Source organism: Chrysochloris asiatica, unplaced genomic scaffold (assembly GCF_000296735.1).
Source record: "Chrysochloris asiatica unplaced genomic scaffold, ChrAsi1.0 scaffold00372, whole genome shotgun sequence".
Lineage (NCBI taxonomy): Eukaryota > Metazoa > Chordata > Mammalia > Afrosoricida > Chrysochloridae > Chrysochloris > Chrysochloris asiatica.
The window spans coordinates 1,104,554-1,125,398 of NW_006408890.1; the positions used below are offsets into that span (position 1 = coordinate 1,104,554).

The 20,845-nt window shown below is 45.5% G+C and overlaps 1 protein-coding gene across 1 annotated transcript in view; it reads left to right on the top strand.

Annotated features, from left to right (window-relative positions):
• Nucleotides 1-20,845, top strand: part of CSF2RA (colony stimulating factor 2 receptor, alpha, low-affinity (granulocyte-macrophage)) — a 56,318-nt gene that overhangs the window by 3,626 nt on the left and 31,847 nt on the right. Inside the window, exons 3-7 of the mRNA XM_006876263.1 lie at nt 3,276-3,409; nt 5,567-5,699; nt 7,658-7,754; nt 9,380-9,461; nt 10,716-10,775. Of these exons, the coding sequence (XP_006876325.1) occupies nt 3,276-3,409; nt 5,567-5,699; nt 7,658-7,754; nt 9,380-9,461; nt 10,716-10,775 (506 nt within the window). The remainder of the gene's footprint in view (nt 1-3,275; nt 3,410-5,566; nt 5,700-7,657; nt 7,755-9,379; nt 9,462-10,715; nt 10,776-20,845) is intronic.

The window sequence follows — 20,845 nt, forward strand, 5'->3', positions numbered from 1 at the left end:
TCTGACACACACAGGGTCTCACTAGTTCAAGTGGGCTGCATGGGAGTGAATTAAGTTAGATTTTTAGATGATGTTGGACCCATTGGAAGACTCCAAGACAATCACTCTGTCTCCAAATCCTTCTTCATGTCTGCAAAGTGCCCTCCACCCTGTGAGGTACCATAGTCACTGGTCCTAGGCTTGGATCTATTTGGGAACAGGGCTTTGCTTATTTAATCTCAAGGTTGTAGGTGTCATGGAGTGTCTGAGGGAGATGTGTTTGAGGAGGTGTTCCCGAAACTGAAGGAGAAATGAAGAGAGTGAGAGGGAAACACTTCATGTCGTGAGACTTCATGTTGAAGGTAGACTCTTTGAAGAATCGGGCTCAGTTCTTCAAGGATCTGGGGTCGAGAATGGAATAGATTTCAATCCAGGTGCAATGGAGAAACCCAAAAAACTTTATTCATGAAACTCCACAGTTGGATAATGTATCAAGAGAGTCTCTTTGGGGTTTGTTGTTGTTAAATGCCACTAAATTTGTTCTGAACCATAGCGGTCCTATGTAGGGTTTCCAAGGAGCGACTGGTGGGTTTGACCTATTGACCTTGCTGTTATCAGTCCCAAGATTATGTCTTCTAAGACAGAATAAGAAAGATCTGAGACGAATTGCTTCACTGAATTATAGCGTTGGTGTGGAATATTGAATATACATGGACAGCTAGAAAAATACATATATGTGTTTTGGATCAAGTCTTGGATAAAGCCAGAATGTTCCCTAAAAGAGAGGCTGGTGAGTTTTTGTGTCGTGTCCTTTGGGCATGTTATGAGGAGGAACCAGTCCCTGGAGAAAGACAGCAGCAAAGAGAAAGCCCCTCAATTAGAGGGACTGATGTAGGGGCTACAACAATATGCTCAAAGATTAAAGGATAAAAGAGCAGACAGGGCTTCATTCTAATGTACAAAGTGTTGCTTTGAGTCAGAACTGAGTCCTTGCCACCTACAAACTACTCCAGTATGACATCTCTTAACCTAATTACATCGGGCAAGATGCGCTTTCCAAGTAAGGTCTCACTCCAACGTTCCAAGTAGACATGAATTTGGGAGCGATGGTGTTCAACTTGGTTCAGAAAGATTCATGAGCATCTGCAATGGTACAGGTGGGGAGAGACGAGATGGATTTGGTCACCACATGACACACACCAGGTGAGAACTGTGATCTGGTGAGTATCACACAGAGAAGGGATGCAGGAGTGGAAGCCAGGTAGATGCTAGTGACACACACAGGTTGAAAGATGGAGACCTGAGTCAAGAAGAAGAAGCTAAAGGAACCATGGTCCTGAGGATGCTGGTTATAATAGGAACCCACCCAACAGTTAAAACCAAATCCCATTGCATGGAGTCCACTCCAATTCATGGTCACCCCGTGTGTGTCAGAGTAGACGTATGTTCCACAGATTCTTTCATGGCTGGCTGGTATTTTTTTGGAAGTGTCTGTGAGTGGACAAGAACCTCCGATTTGGTCATTGTATTGCCATCTCTGAGTCCTCTGTTGTGGTATTGTACCAATGCATCTCACAGAGGGTCTTCCTCTTTTATTTGCTGACCGTCTAGTTTAACAACCAAGATATCCTTTCATAGCAATCTGTGTTTCCAGTTGGCGGTATAGGTTGAACATCTCCGTACAAGAACTTTGCAATGATAGGTTCTATGGTATTTTACAAAAGACTATAGATGTCTTTTCCCTTCAAGGACAATACCAATGTCATTTGTGAAAGTGGACAAAAATCCAAGTTTTGAAAATGAGGAGAACTGAGATGGCAAAGAGCCAAATTTTGGAGCATCCAGGGTTAATCCTAGCATGATGCCAATGTTCCAAAGTCTACTGGATTTTCTTACCAACATTGGTCTTTGGAGAAGGCATACTTAGAAACTCCCCTCAGCTGGGGCTGTGCATGGGGGTTTTGCAAATGGATGTGATATTTACAAATTCTTAGTAATACTATGTTTTGGTTTTAGTTTACCCTGGAGTCGACTTGTCTCATGGTGACCTTTGGTACAATAGAAGGAAACATTGCCTTGTCTTCATGTTGGCATACTTGAGTCTCCTGTTGATGCAAGTGTACCAACACATCTATCTGATAGAGAATCTCTCTCTTTTGTTTGCCAACACTCTAAGAAACAAGATGGCCTTTTGAAGCAATTAATATTTCCTGATGGTGTACACAAACTGAGAAAGCCAAAGTCTCGTCATTTTTGCTTCCTGATTTGTATGTGTTCTTTCTGAGACTTGATTTGTTCATTCTCCGAGGAGCCCACAGCTATTTTGAATCATTTCCACCAACACCACAGTTCCAATGTACCGGTTCTCCTTCTGTCTTGCTTTCTCAGTTTGTGGCTTTTGCATGCACATGAGGTTAAAAACACCATGACTTGAGTCAGGCATACCTCAATCATCAAAGGAACACTTCTGCTTTCAAAAACTGTAAAGAGGTATCTGCTGCACATTACCAAAGGCAACACTTCAATGAGCATCTCAATTGTTGTTGTTGTTGTTGTTATGTGCCATGGAGTTGGTTCCGACTCATAGCGACCCTGTACAGGGTTTCCAAGGCTGTAAATCTTTACGGGAGCAGAAAGCCTCATCTTTCTTCCATGGAACGGCTGGTAGTTTTGAACTGCTGACCCTGAGGTTCACAGCCCGATTCATAGCCACTACACTACCAGAGCTCCTTGCTACCCCCCATGTTGTTGTTGTTGTTGTTGTGTGCCATCGAGTCGGTTCCGACCCATAGCGACCCTGTACAGGGTTTCCGAGGGTGTAAATCTTTACGGGAGTAGAAAGCCTCATCTTTCTCCCGCGGTACAGCTGGTAGTTTCGAACCACTGACCTTAAAGTTCGCAGCCCAATTCGTAACCACTACACTACCAGAGCTCCTTACATAGATGTGGATGATTAATTCTAGTAGAATAAAAAGTGTTGTCAACTTTCAGCTTTTCCTCAGTATCTGGTAGCCCTGCACGTTTCTTAACATGCCTTTTCTTACCAACAAGAGTCTCTTTTAGGGTCTTCTCATCGTGTGTAAGTCTATGTTTGTGTTTGTCCTAAGACCCCGCTCAGAAGGGATCAGGATCAGAATCTATCATTCTCCATTGATAGAATCTCCCAAGAAAGACCTTGTTTCCAACCAGGGTCACATCCCCAAGTATCAGGGATTAGGATTTCAGAATACCACTTTTGGGGGAGAGAGACACAACTCAACACTTCCTAACATGTGTGTACTGGGGTCTTGTTGCAGTGAGGTATAGTCCACCAGTGAACATCACCGCAACCTGTAACCACACGCACTGTCTCCTCACGTGGGAGCGGCCCAGGACCCAGCACCATATGTCTGTTTGGGAGCAGAAATATGAGCTGGACATACAACAAAAGGTAATGGCAGCCATAGGGACAGCTAGACAGCCAACAATGGCTAATGGGTGCAGCAGTAAAGGTGTTCCTCCTGCTCTAGGCAACGAGAGATGCAGTAAAGGTGTTCCTCCCGCTCTGGGTATTGGAGCCGCAGTAAAGGTGTTCCTCCCGCTCTGGGTATCGGAGCCGCAGTAAAGGTGTTCCTCCTGCTCTGGGTAATGGAGCCGCAGTAAAGGTGTTCCTCCCGCTCTGGGTATCAGAGCCGCAGTAAAGGTGTTCCTCCTGCTCTGGGTATCAGAGCCGCAGTAAAGGAGTTCCTCCCACTCTGGGTATCAGAGCCGCAGTAAAGGTGTTCCTCCCGCTCTGGCTAATGGAGTCTCAGTAAAGGTGTTCCTCCTGCTCTGGGTAACATGTTCAGAACAGATGAATGACAGTTGGAGAAAGATATTCCCATGTGCCTTTGGAGGACTCAGACAACAATTCCAAAACCAGGTGGCCACAGTCCCTTGTATCCATGGTCAACATGGGGCAGGAAGGGATGGGGTAGACAATTGAGAGTCAACAGCAGGGAAAGGTGAAGGATCCTCCACTCCACTGCCCACCTGGACCTTCCAGAAACTGGAAATCAAGAAAAGTCTTCTGGGAGAGGTGCCACCCAACGTCTAGTCTCTCTATCCACCACATACTCCAGCTTTGTGGAGCACAAAAGAGAATTCGTTCTTTATGAATGAGAGACAACATGGATTAATTACCCCTGACCATGCCCACAGATAGATACTGGACAAGGACTCGTGAAAACCATTATAAGTGGAGGAAAATTGACCTTCTGTTTGTTGTTTTCATAGGGCAGTAAAGACAGCAACAGAAATAACCTGGTAAGTGAAATTACCTCCCAATGTCTCTCCTATTGCTTAATCCTACAAAGTCTACAAAGATGAACTTGACCCAGATGGGGCTGGAATGGAGAAGGTGGTGGGTGTGTGGGTGGGTGGGGGGTCTGGGTTCCAAAGAATGGAGAAGTCCCAGAGATTTTGGTAAATCCCTGGACAGGACTCGCATGAACCCAAGTTGATTGAAGAACTCTCATACCCGACTTGTTGCAATGACTTATGTATTATGCTCATTGTATTCTTCTTCCATCCATTCTGGGTCAAGACAATCTTTCAGTGAGTGTCAGAGAGATTGTTCCTTCCTTAAATACACTTTGAGATAGATCTTGTTACAACTTTGGTGTGACATCTGCTGAGCTTCCTCACCTCGCTCAGCCTCCATACCCTTTCTGATAAAATGAGGGTGCTCAGTGGACTGATCATAATATCCTTTTTAGGTCTCTGTGTTTGTGGTACAATGAACTCTCTTGACTGCTAACTAAAAGGTTGAAGGTTTGAGTTCACTCAGCACCTCAGAAGAAAGACTTGGTGATTTATTAAAAATAAATAAACTGAGCAAGTCTTTGGGGAAAAGACCTAACAACCTGCTTCCGTAGCAAGAAAACCAGTTTTTGGAGTTCTAGTGTGTCTCCTTAGGGCATTACGAGAGAAAGATGACTTGATGCTACCCAACTGTAACTAAACATGGCTCTACTCATGTTCACACCAGTGTTCTTTAGTTTTTTAAAACTTTTTATTGTGAACTGAGTGAAGGTTTACAGACAAGATCATCACTTTCACATTCAACCAATCACACACGTGGTTTCATCTCCATGATGGGAATCCCCTCCCTGCAACAACAGTGATCCCGCTTCCTCCCTGGGGCTCCAGGTTCCACTTCACCCTCCTCCCCATCCCTTCTCTACTTGGTCTGCCACGTTCCAGAGAATGAGTTACTCGTCTGTATTTACATCTCTGCATGCCCCAGGAATGGATATAGATCGTTCATTGCACTTATTCACATAGACATCCATCCAAAGTTTCCAAAATATGAACATGCCCATTAATCCTGCACATTGCAGCTTCCTAAACAGAAAATGACATTCCAGAATAGGATTGAAAATTGGTGCATCGGTAACACGTTTGGTCTTTTCCTTCCCTGGTTTTCATGCGTAAATTAACAAAGGGTAGTTTAAAACCTTTTCTTAACGGCCACTGGGAGATTGCAAAGACATCCTTCTAAACCGTCTTTTCTTTTTGCAACTCAAGTGATCCCTATATGGACCACCTTTCTGTCCTTTATCCAAAGATTTTTGTGTCTGGAGGCTGGGGGAATAAGCACAACTTTCCAATCAACCCCAGAGCGAGGTACACTGTGAGAATCAGAAGTGGAAAGTCACGGATGAGTACGTGGGGGCCCTGGAGTGAGCCTGTGGTCTTTGGTGAGTGTGGCCGCTGGGGGTGAGGGCCAGGCTGGGCAGACAACAGGGACACCGATGGCATCTAATGCTACTGACAGGTGTGGACGGTAGAAGGCAGAGAAGGGGTAGACAGGATGATAGACTGAGAAATAAAGATGGCTGCATGCTAGGAGGTAAGTAGTAAGACAGCTAGATGATACATGGATGGATGGATGGTAGGTAGGTAGATAGATAGATGGCTAGATAGATAGATGATAGAAACATAGATAGATGATAGATACATACATACATACATACATAGGTAGATGTGATAGATAGATACATATGATAGATAGATAGATAGATAGATAGATAGATAGATAGATAGATAGATAGATATGATAGATAGATAGATAGATAGATAGATAGATAGATAGATAGACAGACAGATGTGATAGATAGACAGATAGATAGATAGATGTGATAGATAGATAGATAGATAGATAGATAGATAGATAGATAGATAGATAGATAGAGGTAGACAGATAGATAGAGGTAGATAGACAGATGATAGATGTTGTTCTTGTAAAGTGCTGTTGAGTCCGTTGAGATTCATAGCGACCCTGTATAGAGTTTCCAAGAAGTGGCTGCTAAGTTTGAACTGCCAGCCTTGTTGTTCAAACCAACCTGTGGTCTGGTACTTATCCTGCAGCACCACATCAGGTCTCCAGAGAGCAATGACAGGTTAATACAGAGAGAGATACCAGATTTAGAGATCGAGACATCAGTAGACAATAGTCAGGCAAACATGATGGATAGATGATACAGTGACAATGAAAGAGCAATACGTTGATAGACAGACATGATAGAAAAGGATAGATGATAGAAAAGGTAATAGTTTTAGAGGTAGAGAGACTTTAAAAAATGGTAGACAAGCAGACCGACAGACAAGTCATATGAGGGATAGATGATAGATGGATTGATGTGATATGATATGCTATATGATATATAGACAGATGGATGGTAGACAAATAGATGGACAGAAAGATAGAGCTGGCTGGTTGGATGGATGGATGGAAGGATGGATCGATGATGGATGGATGGGTGGGTGGATGGATGGAAGAATGGATGAGTGGATGGATGGATGATGGAAGGATGGATGGATGGATGGATGATAGATGGATGGATGGATGGATGGATGATGAATGGATGGGAGGATGGATGGGAAGATGGATGGATGGATGGATGAGAGGATGGATGGAAGGATAGATGGATGGATGGATGGATGGATGGATGGATGGATGGATGGATGGATGGATGAATGGATGGATGGATGGGTGGGTGGGTGGATGGATGGATGGGTGAGTGGATGGATGGGAGGATGGATGGAAGTATGGATGGATGGGTGGGTGGATGGATGGGAGGATGGATGGATGGATGGATGGATGGGTGGATGGATGGAAGGATGGATGGATGGGTGGATGGATGTGTGGGTGGATGGATGGATGGGAGGATGGATGGATGGATGATGGATGGATGGATGGATGGATGGATGGATGGATGGATGGATGGATAGATGGAAGGATGGATGGATGGGTGGATAGATGGATGGATGGGTGGGTGGATAGATGGATGGATGGATGGGTGAGTGGATGGATGGGAGGATGAATGGATGGGTGGGTGGATGGATGGGAGGATGGATGGATGGATGGATGGATGGATGGGTGGATGGATAAATAGATGGATGAGAAAACAGATGTGTGCATACACAAACATACATGCACATGATTCCTATCCACCCCTCAGAGGGGTCCCTGGAGGGATGCCATGTAGTTTGATGAGGGAACTGAGAGCAGAGTATGGTCCCTGGGGAATGAGGACCAGGCTGGGTGGGCACCAGGGACAGCAGCTGTGACCTCTGAACAAGCTGAGCAGGAAGCTCATCTTGCATTGGTAACAAACTATAGACAACCACCCCACATCTGTCTCCCCTTCTCCAGGTTTCGACAATCAAGGAGTCAGCCCCGCCTATGTCTACGTGCTGGTGGTCCTGGGGACGGTCCTTGGGACTCTTGTCATCGGGTTTCTTTGTAAAAGGTAACATTGGTGACAGGGTGGGGGACTTAATGACCCAGGCAGGAACTGCCTAGCAATTCCCCCCAAGAGAATTGAAAGCAGGGACTCAAACAGATATATGTGCACTGATGTTCATTGCAAAACTACTCACAATGACCGAAAGGTGGAAGCAACCCAAGTGCCCATCAAAGATGATGAATACAAACAATGTGGTCCATCCACACAGTGGAGCATTACTCAGTCATGAAAAAGAAACAACCCAAGGGTCCATCCACACAATGGAATATTACTCAGTCATGAAAAAGAAACAACGCAAGTGTCCGTTAACAGACGATGGAGACACACAATGTGGTCCATCCACACAATGGAATGTTACTCAGTCATGAAAAAGAAACAACCCAAGTGTCCATCTACAGATGATGGAGACACACATTGTGGTCCATCCACACAATGGATCCCTGTGTTATTGTTGCAGCTGCTAATTGCCCTCAAGTCCATGTGGAAGTCCATATGGAAGTCCATATGACTTGTGGAAACCCCATAAATGCAGAGCAGAACTGTGCTAGGTTTTCAATGCTGTGGCCTTTTGTAAAACGATCACCAGACCTTTCTTCTGCGTGTCTCTGAGTACACTTAAACCCCTAACTTTTCCATTAGCAGCTAAGCAGAGTAAGCACCTGGGACTCCATATATTGCTATAAGAGCCCCTGTTGGCTCTGTTTTCTAGTGCTTTAGCCACCCTGGGATTATAAAATTAAGTTGTTGTACATGTTTGAGATGGGTACTAATGAAACAGTCCACCAGACCATGATGAGAGGGGCGTCTTAGACTGGGTTCTCCAGAAGAGCAAATCCAGTGAAGCTTTTCTAGGTCTGTATTGTTGTTGTTACGTGCTGTTAAGTAGGTTCTGACTCATAGTGACCCTGTATGGGGTTTCTGAGGCTTTAAGTCTTCGTGGGAGCAGAAAGCCTCATCTTTCTCCTGCAGAGCAGCTGGTGGGCTCAAACCATGGACCGTGTGTTTCACAGTCCAGTGCTGATCTTATGGAGCCATTATGTGTATAAACAGAGAGGTTTGTATCAAGGAAGTAGAGCTCACAGGTGCAGACACGAGCACGCTGCAAGTCCACGGGTCAGATGTCAGGTAGCTGCAGAATCGGATAAATCAGGATCCGCGGGTCAGGTGGATCACTTCTAGAGGTGAATGAACCCAAGTTCTGTGGACTTTTAGAGGCAGATCACCACACCTTTCTTCTGAGTGTCTCTGAGTACATTCAGAGGCTGATGACGACCCCCAGGGAAGATCACTGGCTGCAGTTCAAAGAACTAGGGTTTGAATGAGGAGCCACATACAAGATCCAGATGCAGCAAAAAGCAAGCAAGCTTCACCCGGGTGTCCAATATGTGGGCATCCGAACACTGCCCAAGGAAACTTCCTTTCAATGGGCTGGCTCCTCAGAGCAGATCTCATCACAAAAGTGACTACATTTTACTAGATGTCATCTTAGGAATGACTATAATGAAGCTGCCAAACCCCTGAGAATTCTGTCCAAGGCTTTCTGACCCAGAACCTTAACTGTCACAATGTGGGCGTCGGGAAGCCCAGCCACCCAGACAGTCTCTACAACCCTTCCCCCGTCTCCCTAGGTTCCTGGTGATACAGAGTTTATTCCCTCGGATTCCGAAGATCAAAGATAAACTAAGTGACAGCCAGCAAACCAACCTGCAGGTATGTGGGGATGGGCAGAGGAATGAGGGGTGTCAAGAGAGGGTCAGTCAGCTTGTGGGCCTTTAATGTGTGTGTCCCCTCACCCCTTGTGGATCACAGACCCATCACTCAGCATGCAGGGAGGGGTCCTGTGGTCTGCTGGTGCGGTGGATTCCCCTGGGGATACAGGTGGGTTCTTGTCTGTGCTCTGTGTCAAGAAAAGTAGAGAGAGACACACAGAGAAACACAGAGATGGAGAAAGAGACACACAGAGAGAGAGACAGAGACAAAAAGAGAGAGAGACACACAGAGAGAAATGAAGACAGAGAAACAGAGATGGAGAAAGAGACGGACAGAGAGAAACAAAGACAAAGAGATGGAGATAAAGAAACATAAATAGAGACAAAGAGTCAGAGGAAAAGAAACAGAGACAAAGAGAAACAGACCAATAAAGAGACACAAACACAGAGATTAAAGAGACAGAAACAGAGATAAACAAAGAGAGAAATAAAGTGAGCCAGTGACAAAGAGAAACAGACAGCAATAAAGAGACAGAGAGATACAGAAATAGAGAGACAGGCCAGAAGACAAAGAGACAGAAAGACAGAAACAGAGACAAACAGAGGTAAATATACAGAATGAGAGAGAGACAGAGACAGGCAAATAAAGAAATAGTGATAGTAACATAGACACACAGACACACACCGAGAAAGGATCCAAAGACAGGGAGAAGAGAGAGACAGAGACAGGATGGAGAGTCAAGTTGGGGTAAGTCAGAGACAGACGGACAGACAGACAGACATGGAGAGAGACAGAGACTGCAGAAAGGTGGGATCCGATGTCATGGTGGGCGTGGACCCGATGCCTCCAAGGCAGGACCGCCTGTATCTGAGGTTGGGGCCCTGCCCCAGTCCCGGGCTCCCTTCCATGTGTTCTCCTTACAGCATGATCCCTACCCATGCGCTCCACACCTCCATCACCCACACCCTGCCTAGGGCACACCCAGTTCAGTCCTCTCTCTCCCCGCTGACCTCCAGAGCCTGCTCACTCTGCGCCTTCCCACTGACCGTGCCCACTCAGATATCTGTTCCTACGCTGGCTCCTGACCTTCAGGTGTGAGGCTAAGCATCCCCCCCTCTAGGGACAAGCACACACACGTCCCCTTCTCAGATTCAGTAAGAGGAACAAGAACCTCATCACCAAGGCAGGCAGCCATCAGCAGTCCCTGAACTCATGAGCACCCCACAAAGTCACCTTCCTCCTTTCTCCCCTCAGATCAATTGGGGCGCCCTCATGCCAACCGCAGGCAAAGCAGAGAACGAGGAAGTTCTCAAGGTGGAAGACGTGGACTGAGCCAACCCCACGAGATGTGAACCCATACGCACCTCCAGTCCAGAAGTTATATTTTTATACTGTTTGGAGAATCTATGTAACTTTCTATTTTTGTACTTAAAAAAATGGGACATTGGACATTCATGCATGGAGTCCTAGCTATTGTTCATGCCCTTTGAACCTGACAACAACACAAAGCTCAGACTAGCCTGCTTTGTAAACAGCTGGTGGTTGTAGATTTGGTGCTTGCCTTCAAGTGGTCTCCGAGTCAATAGTGAGCCCAGATACACCAGGATGTGTATCATCTCCACAGTCGGATGGTGTGAACCCTACATCTCCACCACTGTGCCTTCTGAGAGCCTTCCAGTCTGGGGAGGCTCATTTGCCAACACTCCATCAGACAGTGTTCTGTTGTGATCCACAGGGTCTAATTTTAGCAGTAGATTGCCAGACCTTTCTTCCTAGTCTCTATCTATTTGGAAGCTCTACTGAAGCCTGTCCTCCATGGATGACCCTTTTGGGATTTGAAATATGGGTGACACAGCTTCCAGCAGTATGTCCAACAATGATCTGTTGTGATCCACAAGGTCTTCGTTTGCAGAAGTAGATGGCCAGGCATTTCTTCCTAGTGTCTATCCATCTGGAAACTCCACTGAATCCTGTCCGCCACAGGTGACCCTGCTGGGATTTGAAATACAGATGCCACCGTTTCTAGCATTATGTTAGACAATGTTCTGTTATGCTCCACAGGGTCTTCATTTACAGAATTAAATCACCAGGTCTTTCTTCCTAGTCTCACTTAGTCTGGATGTTCCCCTGAAACCTGTCCACCACAGGTAACCCTACTGGGATTGGAAATACAGATGGCACCGTTACTAGCACTATGTTAGACAATGTTCTGTTATGCTCCACAGGGTCTTCATTTGTAGAATTAGATGGCCAGGTCTTTCTTCCTAGTCTCGCTTACTCTGGAAGCTCCCCTGAAACCTATCCTCCATGGGTGAGCCTGCTGGGGTTTGAAATATGGATGCCATAGCTTCCAGCTCTATATTGGACAAGGTTCTGCTGTGATCCTCAGGGTTTTCATGATCTGATTTTCAGAAACAGGTCACCAGGACTTTCTTCCTAGTGCCTCTTAGTCCAGAATAACAGGAGCACATACCACCGCCACAGGATGACACACAGACAGATGCGTTTGCTGATTCGTACATGGTGTATACCCCAAGGAGCTCTGGGTGTGATGGTTAAGCACACAATTTCTAACTAAAAGGCCAGTGGTTTGAATCCACCAGCCACTGCAGAGGTGGAAGAAAAATGAGGCTGCCTGTCTGTAAAGATTTATTGTCTTGAAAACCCTGTCAGGCAGTTGTACTCAGTCCTACAGGCTCCCTGTGAGTTGGAATCAACGAGACAGCACACAACCGGGTGGAAAAGGAAATCCGGTGGTAACAGCAATTAAATGAAAGGAGAGAGGGGGAGGGAAGTGGGGCGAAAGTAAGAGACAAAGAGTCAAGGAGGGACAGGAGAGAGAAGGAAGGAGGAAGAAGGAGTGAGGCAGAGACAGACCAAGGAGCAGGAAGAGAGATAGATAAAGAGACCTCTCACTGAAAAGTCAGCAGTTTGAACCCATACCGCAGAAGAAAGACCTTGTGATCTGGTTTTATGTCCCAGCTTAGAGGGTAAAAGTAACACTCCCCAGCCAGGCCTGCTGATGTTCCGTGCTGTTGAGTCAGTTCCAACTCACAGGGAAATAAAACAACGCCTGGTCTTAACCACCCTCACAATTGCTGCTACGCTTGAGCCCATTGGTGCTGGCAGTGGGGTCTGCCTTCCTCTTTATCACTGACCCTCCAGGTAACCAAACAGGTTGTCCTTCTCCAGGGACTGGTCTCTCCTGTCCTGAACGGTGGTTATGACTTGGAACCGACTCGAGGGCACGTTCCTTAATTCCCCTCACGTGTTACCGCTGAACTTTCTGGGGGCTTGAAAGCCCACCACCTGGAGTCCTCTCTGTGGACAGTTTGTGCACGATAAACCAGGAGATCTGACAGGACCAAGACTGCACAGCCTTCATGACAACCAGGACCAGCCCAGAGGAAGCCAGAGAGGATGTCGGGATCTGGGCGTGGGGGGCCAGCAGGATTCACATGCAGAACTCAGGGGGAAACGTCCAAAAGGTAGCCTTCCTTACTTTGGAACTTAATAGGAAAACACGTTTTATGAATAAAAATAAGTGATAACATCTCTGTGCACAGTTATCCCGTAGCAACCAAGAGGAATACAAGATAATTAAGCATGTGGAATAGAAATACTTTATGTATAGGGTCCCCACGTTCTATAATAAGGAAGACTGTAGAAGAATTGATGCATTTGAGTTACGATGTTGGAGGAAAATATTGAAAGTGCCATGGGCTGCCAAAAGGACCAACAGATCCGTTTTGGAAGAAGTGCAGCCAGAGTGCTCCTTGGAGGCCAGGATGGCAAAACTTCGTCTCTCATACTTCAGACATATAGTCAGGGGGGACAAGTCACTGGAGAAGGATATCATGTTTGGTAAGGTGCAGGGTCAGAGAAAAAGAGGAAGACCCCCAATGAGATGGATTGGCCAAGTGGCAGCATCGATGGACTCAACCATGGCAATGATTGTGAGGTTGGCCCAGGATCGGGCAGTGTTTCATTCTGCTGTGTATAAGGTCACTGTGGGTCAATACCGACTCGATGGCACCTGACAAAAACAACATGTTCTATTCATCTTTCCTTCTCTATCCAACCTCCCATGTCTTCCTCCCTCTTCTGACTTTTAACATCTAGTGAATATCATTTTCATCTTTTTATTGTAAATTGGGGAAAGGTTGACCGAGCAGATCGTCAGTTTTACGTTCAACAAACTCATGGTCATTTTGCTTCAACTCACTGACTGCTCTTCCCACGTTGGACCATCACTTACCCCACTTCCTCCCCGTGTCTCCTATTCCCTTCTTTCCTAACCCTCTTGAAATTTGTCCATGGGTAAGCACTGCTGATTGAATTGAAAAGGATGAAACAGCTGTTGAATATTAATTATTTGGCTTAGAAGAGGCATGTCTGGAATGCTCATAGAAGCCAGGATGTTGAGACTTCATCTCTCGTACTTTGGATGTGTGATCAGGAGGGACCAGTCCCTGGAGAAGGACATCATGCTTGATAAAGTGGAGGGTCAGAGAAAAAGAGGAAGACCCCCAATGAGATGGATTGGCACAGTGGCAGCCGCAATGGGCTCAAACATCACAATTGTGAGGATGGTGTGGGACCAAGAAGTGTTTTGTTCTATTGTACCAGTATCCCTGAGTCTAAATGGACTCAGCGACACGTTAACAACTAATAATGACCTCCCGCATTTAAAATGAAAGAACCCTGATAATGCTGCAGGCTCAGGGATGGACTGGTAAGCAAAAGGTCAGCAGTTCAAGACCCACCAACAACAGCATGGGGAAAAGATGAGGCTTCCTGCTCCCAGAAACACTTACAGCCTCAGAAACCGTATGAGAGGGAACCCACTCTAGATGTCCGCGAGTCTGCTTTGGTTCGGAGTATTTTTGCGAAGACGTTTTAGAATGAATTAGGAACAGATCTCTCAGAATCTCATGCACTTTATTCCTAAATGTTATGTGTGAAACATAAAGTTTGTTCCCAGAGGGAAGCCACGTCAGGAGATCGTTTCTGGTTCATGAAGTTCCCACTGATCCTGGGAAAAACCCACAAGAAAGACACCCTGGTAAAGTATCTGTCTAGAAGTTCAGGGACTGGCATAATCTATTCTCTCTGCCTGATGATTTAATCCCTGCACATTTAATGCCACCCCAATCGTTAAAGGGATACCCCCCATTTGTGGAGTTGTTGGGGTTCAGTCAGAACGCAGACCCACCTAAGAGCAAAGTCTCCCTCTCCAACTCTCCAGACCCAAGCCCCCACCCTCCATGGTCCTAAAAGTTGTTTGGGAAGGTATTGTTGTTGTTATGTGCCGTGGAGTCGGTTCCGACCCATAGTGACCCTGTACAGGGGTTCCGAGGCTGTAAATGTTTACGGGAGCAGAAAGCCTCATCTTTCTCCCACGGAACAACTGGTAGTTTCGAACTGCTGACCTTGCAGTTTGCAGACCGATTCATAACCACTGCGCTACCAGAGGGCCCTGTCAAACATAACACAGCTGTCTTCTCCATAAAAAGTACCACTTTGGGCTGAAACCATTACTTTTAAGCTGTGTTCAAAGTAGACATCCATGCACTGCGGTCATGGGGAGGGGCGGGGGGATAAGGAGAGTTTTCATCTATTGAACACACTGAGAATGGAGTACTGGTATGGAGTACTGGTATGGACTGTTAGCCGCAAGGTCAGCGGTTCAAACCCACCAACCGTTCCTCGGAAATCCTACGATGATGATTGTGTGCCATCGAGTGAGTTCTGACTCCTAGTGACCTATGTAGACAGCAAAAGTGAGGAACCTTTATTGTGCCAACATTTATAACATCAGTCATGGGCTATACACAATTATCAATTTAAAACTGAGTCTGCTAAAGAACAATACATAAAAATCAGTCTGCTGTATTTGGTCAAACACTTAATTAACTCACCACTAAATGTGAGCGTAGTGGTTACGAATCGGGCTGCGAACTGTAAGGTCAGCAGTTCGAAACTACCAGCTGCTCCGTAGGAGAAAGATGAGGCATTCTGCTCCTATAAAGAATTACAGCCTCGGAAACACTGTACAGGGTCTCTATGAGTTGCAACTGACTCCACGGCACATAACAACCACAACAACAAATGTACTAAGTGGTGTGGCGCTCTAGGATAAGCACTCAACCACAAGGTCGGTTTGAACCCCAAGGTCAGTGATTCAAATTCACCAGCCGCTCCTTGGAAACTCTATACAGGTTTGCCATGACTCAGAACCGACTCGACGGTACCTAACAACAACAACAACAACATCTATGCAATAAAGCACCAGACTGCCAACCACAAAGTCCATGGTTCAAACCCACTAGCCAATAAGTGGGAGAAAGATGAGGCTTTCTGCTGCCATGAAGATTTCAAGCTCCGGAATCCTATACAGGGTTGTTACGAGTTAGAGACCACCAGACGGCACTTCATGACAATTATTATTCCCCAGGGAGAAAGATGAGGCTGTGTGTTACTATATGGGTTCACAGTCTTGGGAACGCTGGGCAGTAGTTAATCCCACTCTATTCTGCAAAGGACAAGTGTGAGTCAAAATTTACAGAGAATGAATAGGGAGGCAGGATCACCCCAACTCTAAAATGCTGCACCCAGTTGGCATGGGTTCTCTTTCTGTCTGCCCCCCAGATGCCGTCTCCCGGAATAGCCCCCCCACACTGTACCTCCCCCTCCCTTTCTTTCTCTCTCTCCCCTTCCCCCTCATGTCTATATTGCCTTCTTCCCCTCCCTCTTAGAAGACTCCCTTCCCTGGGATTTCTGAAGTGCCCCAGGCAACAGTAAGGATTCCAGAATCAAGCAGTTGGCCTCTGGACACCCTGAGACGCCCCCTTCTAGGAGACCACCCTCATCTTCAGTCCTGCCTTCCTGCGAGGTTCAGAAGCCCCGCTCCTCCTCCTCCTCCTCCTCCTCCTCCTCGGCGTGCAGGATTCGAACGGAGAAGCAGGAAGTGGGTCACATCACCAAGCAGAATCGGAAATGCTGACTCACAGTCCTGTGTTTCAACAGCCAGTGTTGTAACCTCACTCACCATCCTTCAATCGCTCAGGACCCCCAACAGTTCTGCCACCTGCAAACTCAGGGATGGGTGGTCCTGGGCCCCCAAGAGACCTCCAGGGGAAAATAATTAGAACAATTTGCAGTCCAGAGAAAGAAGAAAGCTTTTAGTACTGACTCACACATTAATGTAGTGGTTACGAATCAGGCTGCAAACCTTAAGGTCTGCTGTTCGAAACTCCCAGCTGTTCCGCAGGAGAAAGATGAGGCGTTCTGCTCCCGTAGAGATTTACAGCCTCGGACACCCTGTGCAGGGTCGCTATGGGTCAGAACCGACTCAACGGCACTCAATAACAACAACAACACATTAATGTGGATAAGGTAAGCACTAGACTACAAACCAAAAGACTGGCTTTTCAAACACACCAATCGCTCCTTGGAAACCGAAATCAGGGTCAGAACCCACTTAACAGCACTTAACACCAGTAAAGGCAAAGTCAATCCAAGAATAGTAGCTGGGATTTAGAACCCAGGCATTTGGAAACATTGGATCTCCCTCTCTTCCTCACTTAAATACATTGTTTCCAAAGCAGAAACTCATTGTAAAAACTTATTGAAATCTGATACAACTCATTCTTTCTAAAAATATATATATATATACAGTGAAATTCACATACATTAAATGTGCAACAATGTGTTCCTTGGATGCAGACCATCCAGTAAAGAATTAGGAAACAGAGAGAGATTTCACCCTTTGACTAGCTGAAGGGGTCTGATTCACACCATCTCAGTGTGTCAGAATACTCCTGGGCTTCACAGGGTTTCCGATGGCTGATTTTTTTTTTGGAAGTCAAATACCAGACAAGGTACTTCTTACAAGGCATTTCTGAGTGGATTCGAACCTTCAACCTTTCAGGGTACAATTGAGCGCATGCTCTCTGTGAACTATCCGCCCCTCAACCCCCCCCCCAATTAAAATCGCCTTGTCACGTATACATGCAACACCGACATTTCATAAATTACATGACAAGTCGATTCTGCATTGTGCATTTTCCAGGAAGTCCCCCATGTACCAATGTGATGACATCTCATAAGATTACCAAGAGGCTGACTTTTTAAAATAGCTGCATTGAAAAATAAATGCCATTTACTGAACATGGTGGAACTGTACAATGTGACAAGGGTACAAGGTGCTAAGTGGGCACATTGATTGTTAAGTATACAATTTGAGAGCTATAGTGTACAATTTGCTAAGCATGCAACTTGGTAAATCAACTAGTTTCCAAGAGTACAAGTTTCTAAGCATACAATTTGTTAAGAATAACACTTGGTACGTAAGCAAGTGGGTAAGGTTACAGTTTTGTAACTGTACAATTTGCCAAGTACACCATTTGATAAGTGAACAGGTTGAGAATGTATATCAAGATAAGTGGAGAAAATATTGAAGTTGTCAAAGACTTCATTTTGCTCAGATGCACCATCAACACTCATGGAAGCAGCAGCCAAGAAATCAAATGACGCATTGCACTAGGCAAATCTGCTGCACAAGACCTCCTTAAAGTGTGAAAAAACAAAGATGTCAGTTTGAGATCTAAGGTGCGCCTGACCCAAGCCATGGTTTTTTCAGTAACCTCATGTGCATGTGAAAATTGAACAGTGAATGAGGAAGACCAGTAGAAGAATTGATGCTTTTGAGTTATGGTGTTGGAGGAGAATATTGAAAGTGCCATGGGCTGCCAAAAGAACCAACAGATCTGTGTTGGAAGAAGTGCAGCCAGAATGCTCCTTAGAAGGCAGGTTGGCCAGACTTCATCTCTCAAACTTTTGACATGTTATAAGGAGAGACCAGTCAGTACAGAAGGACATCATGCTTCATAAAGTGGAGGGTCGGAGAAAAAGAGGAAGACCCCCAATGAGATGGATTGGCAAAGTGGCAGAATCAATGGGCTCAAGTATGGCAATAATTGTGAGGTTGGCCCAGGACCGGGCAGTGTTTCATTCTGTTGTAAACAGGGTCACTATGAGTCAGTACCGACTCGATGGCACCTAACAACAACAAACAATTTGGTAAGTGTAAGTTGGTAAGTATACAATTTGATAAGCACACAAGTTGCTAAGTATACAAGTTGCTAAATATACAATTTGCAAGTGTATAGTTTGACAATCATACAAGTTGACATCCATATCTCCCGTAAAGCAACCAACACGAGGTAAGTGTATCCATCACCCCAAGTTTGCCTTTACAATCTCCCCTAACCCTCCCTTGCCCTGTGCCCACCCAGAAGACCACGTCTCATCGGCCTTGAATATGTACCACATCTACAACCCACAGATAAATCTCTTTAATTTTCCAGTTCCAGTAGTCATCTCTCTTGCTACCCTGAGCTGCCGTGAATCGTGAAGATAATGAGATGTTTTTCTCTGTAGATGATGGAGAATTCTACTGATAACAGTGCTGTGACTTTTCCGTTTTTTTGAAATAAATCATGCAGTATTTCCAGGGGCTTTTATTCATCTCAGGTTTTGTTTGATTTGGTTTGTTTTATTGTTCCTTCAAGGGGTCACAGTGGTGCTTGTGTACCGTGGAGTCGCTTCTGATTTATAGCAACCCTGCATAGGGTTTCCAAAGCTGTACGAAAGCCTCAGCTTTCTCCCATGAAGCATCTGGTAGATTTCAACTGTTGACCTTGTGTTTAGCACCCCACTTTGTAATCCACACAGTACCAGGGCACCTTTGCAAGACAATTTAAAATGGTATTCTACACATCCGGTAGGAGTCCTCGTGTGGCACTGTGGGTTAATGCATCAGACTGCAAAACTGTTTGAACTACAAGGTTGGTGGTTCAAGCTCACCAGCTGCTCCTCAGAAAACCCCATACAGGCTAGCTATGGGTCGGAACTGACTCGATGGCACTTAACAACAACACATCTGGTAAGCACCTACATCATGGTGTTGTTGTTGTTGTTAAGTGCCGTGGAGTTGGCTCCGACCCATAGCGACCCTGTAGAGGATTTCAGAGGAGTGGCTGGTGAGTTTGAACCACTAACTTTGCAGTTCAAATGGCTTTGCAGTCTGGTGCATTAGCCCACAGCTTGGTGTGGGGTTCACCAAATCCAAACATCTGAGACATCATTGTGCTTACTCATGTTAAGCACGGGTTTCCCTGTGCTTACCAAACTGGTATTATTGTTAAATGTTGTCAAGTTGGACCAGCTCACAGTGACCCTGTATAGAGTGTCTGAGGCTGTGAATCTTTACGGGAGCAGAAAGCCTCATCTTTCTCCCCTGGAGCAACTGGGAGATTCGAACTGCTGACCTTGTGGTTACCAGACCAATGCATACCCACTTTTTTTTTTTTTTTTTTACTAAGGCTGGTTTTCCTTCAAGTACAATTTAATTTTTACAGCAGTTTACAGAGAATTGAGCAGAAAATATAGAGTTCTTCCATATGCAATTCTTGTTATTAACATCTTGTTTCCCAATACTGATACTTTGTTACTAATTAAACCAAGCCCAGGATGCTCCTTCCAGACAATTGTGACTCACGGCGTGCCCGTAGGAAGGACTGCCCCATCGGGTTTCCAAGGTTGTCATCGTTACAGAAGAAGAAGACTGACTGTCTTATCTCTCCCCCAACCAAAGCAGAACCCCCAGCAGAACAGTGAGCCCAGGTCTCGAGAACCAAATCCCGCCTCACTGAGCAGAGAGAAAAATGACAGAGGATGGATCCCGGAAAGTTCCAGAATATACAGAGAAGACACAAGACAGAGGTTTAACCAAACAGCTTGAGTGAGCCACTGCTAATCAAAAGGTTGGAGGTTGGAGGTTGGAGTTCATTCACCCAGAGGCACCTTGGAAGAAAGTCCTGGAGATGTAGTTCTGAACTACCAGGCATAGAGAACCCTGTGGGCACAATGCTACTCAGACACATGGAGGGGGCCCTGGGAGTCATGGCTGCCTCAATGGTAACTGGATACCAGATGATAGATGTATAGATAGATTAGACAGACAGATAGATTGGATGGATGGATTGGATGGATGGATGGATGGATGGATGGATAGATAGATAGATAGATAGATAGATAGATAGATAGATAGACCAACAGATTGGATGGATGGATGGACGGATGGATGGATGGACAGACGGATGGATGGATGGATGGAGAGATGATAGATAGATAGATAGATAGATAGATAGATAGATAGATAGATAGATAGATCAACAGATTGGATGGATGGATAGATAGATAGATAGATAGATACATAGATAGATAGATAGATAGATAGATAGATAGATAGATAGATAGATAGACCCAACAGATAGATTGAATGGATAGATAGCTAGACCAACAGATAGATTGAATCT